Genomic DNA, 1576 nt, shown 5'->3' on the forward strand with positions numbered 1-1576 from the left:
GTCACTGAGGATTTAAAATGCCATCCAGGTAAATGCAAACATACGTTGGGTTTGCTCTTTTGTTTTTTAACTGCTTGGAAAAAACCAAACAAAACCAAACCAAGTCTCCCTAACAAGCACATTCCTTTTTGCATGGAAAACCCATCGTCCCCCACGGCCCCTTTTAACCAGGATGATGTGCATGCCAGTCCCAAATCCTTTTGATACCCTTTTGATAATATCGATATTTGTATATTCACTGACTTTTGCTTTTCAAGGAGGATGCGGATTCAAATAATATTTTTGGGGAGGGTCTCAGTGAAGGGTTGACTATAAGTACATATATATATATCTCTCCCAAGCATCTTCACAAGCTAGAAATGAGTCAACCCTTCACTGCAATCATTGGGATTCCTCAATATTTCTTTATTTATTGTATTTATTAATACTGTTTTCCTGGCTTCCGTTGCAGAGAGCAGGCGGTTTTCAACTACTACCAAGCCATGGCCCGGAACATGCGGAAGGCGCAACGCCGGACCCGCGTCCTGTCCCGATGGGACCTCCAAAAACACGCAGAAAGATGGCGGCGGATCCGTCCCTTGGCCGAGTCCGCCCTGCACCGCTAATCCCCGCCTTTCCTTATTTGTGCCTGTAAATGCATGTTTTGGATTTTTTTATAAAACCCTGAATAATGGAATAAACAAAACACTAAGTCAAGGTTTCCGTTATATTAAAAAATGGCTGAAATTAGAGTTTCTTCATATGGAAACTTCCTTCATACTTTTCCTCCTTTTCTTTTCCTTCTTTCCTTCCTTTGGCATCCCAGAAAGCAAAGAAAGGCTTCCTCCCTCTTTTCCTTCCTCTCTTTCTTCCTCACTGTCTTCCTCCCTTCCCTTCTTCCCTCCTTCCTCCCTTTCTCCCTCCCTCCCTCCCTTCCCCTTCCACATCCCAAAAGGCAAACTTCCTTCCCTCTTCTTTTCTTTCTTCTCCCTTTCTCCCTCCCTTTCTTGCTTCCCTCGCTCTCCTTCCCTCCCTCCCACATCTCAAAAGGCAAACTTCCTTCCTCTCCCCTTCCCTCCCTTTCTTCCCTCCTTCTCTCCCTTCCTTGCTTCCCTCCCTTCCTTCCTTCTTCCCTTCCACATCCCAAAAGGCAAACTTTCTTCCCTCTTCCTTTCTTCCTTCTCCTTTTCTCCCTCCCTCGCTTCCTTGCTTCCCTTTCTCCCTCACTTACTTCCTTCCACATCCCAAAAGGCAAACTTCCTTCCTTCCTTCTCCTTCCCTCACTTCCTTCCTTCTTCCCTTCCACATCCCAAAAGGCAAACTTCCTTCCCTCTTCTTTTCTTCCTTCTCCTTTTCTCCCTCCCTTCCTTTCTTCCTTCTTTTCTCCCTCCCTCACTTCCTTTCTTCCCTTTCTCCCTCACTTACTTCCTTCCACATCCCAAAAGGCAAACTTCCTTCCTTCTCCTTCCCTCCCTTCCTTCCTTCTTCCCTTCCACATCCCAAAAGGCAAACTTCCTTCCCTTTTTTCTTCCTTCTCCCTTTCTCCCTTCCTTCCTTGCTTCCCTTCCTCCCTTCCTTCCTTCCACACCCCAAAAGC

The 1576-nt window shown here is 46.1% G+C and overlaps 1 protein-coding gene across 2 annotated transcripts in view; it reads left to right on the forward strand.

Annotated features, from left to right (window-relative positions):
• Positions 1–696, forward strand: part of PIMREG (PICALM interacting mitotic regulator) — a 12135-nt gene extending 11439 nt beyond the window's left edge. The window contains exons 5-6 of one of the 2 annotated variants that reach the window (XM_067472090.1): positions 1–28; positions 452–514. The exon at positions 1–28 is cut by the window's left edge and continues 23 nt beyond it. In XM_067472090.1, coding sequence (XP_067328191.1) covers positions 1–8 — 8 coding nt within the window. In that variant the 3' untranslated portion in view covers positions 9–28; positions 452–514. Of the gene's footprint in view, positions 29–451 lie in introns of both variants that reach the window. The other variant, XM_067472089.1, reaches the window with a different exon arrangement.
• The last annotated feature ends 880 nt before the right edge of the window (positions 697–1576 follow it).

This window comes from Anolis sagrei, chromosome 11 (assembly GCF_037176765.1).
Source record: "Anolis sagrei isolate rAnoSag1 chromosome 11, rAnoSag1.mat, whole genome shotgun sequence".
NCBI lineage: Eukaryota > Metazoa > Chordata > Lepidosauria > Squamata > Dactyloidae > Anolis > Anolis sagrei.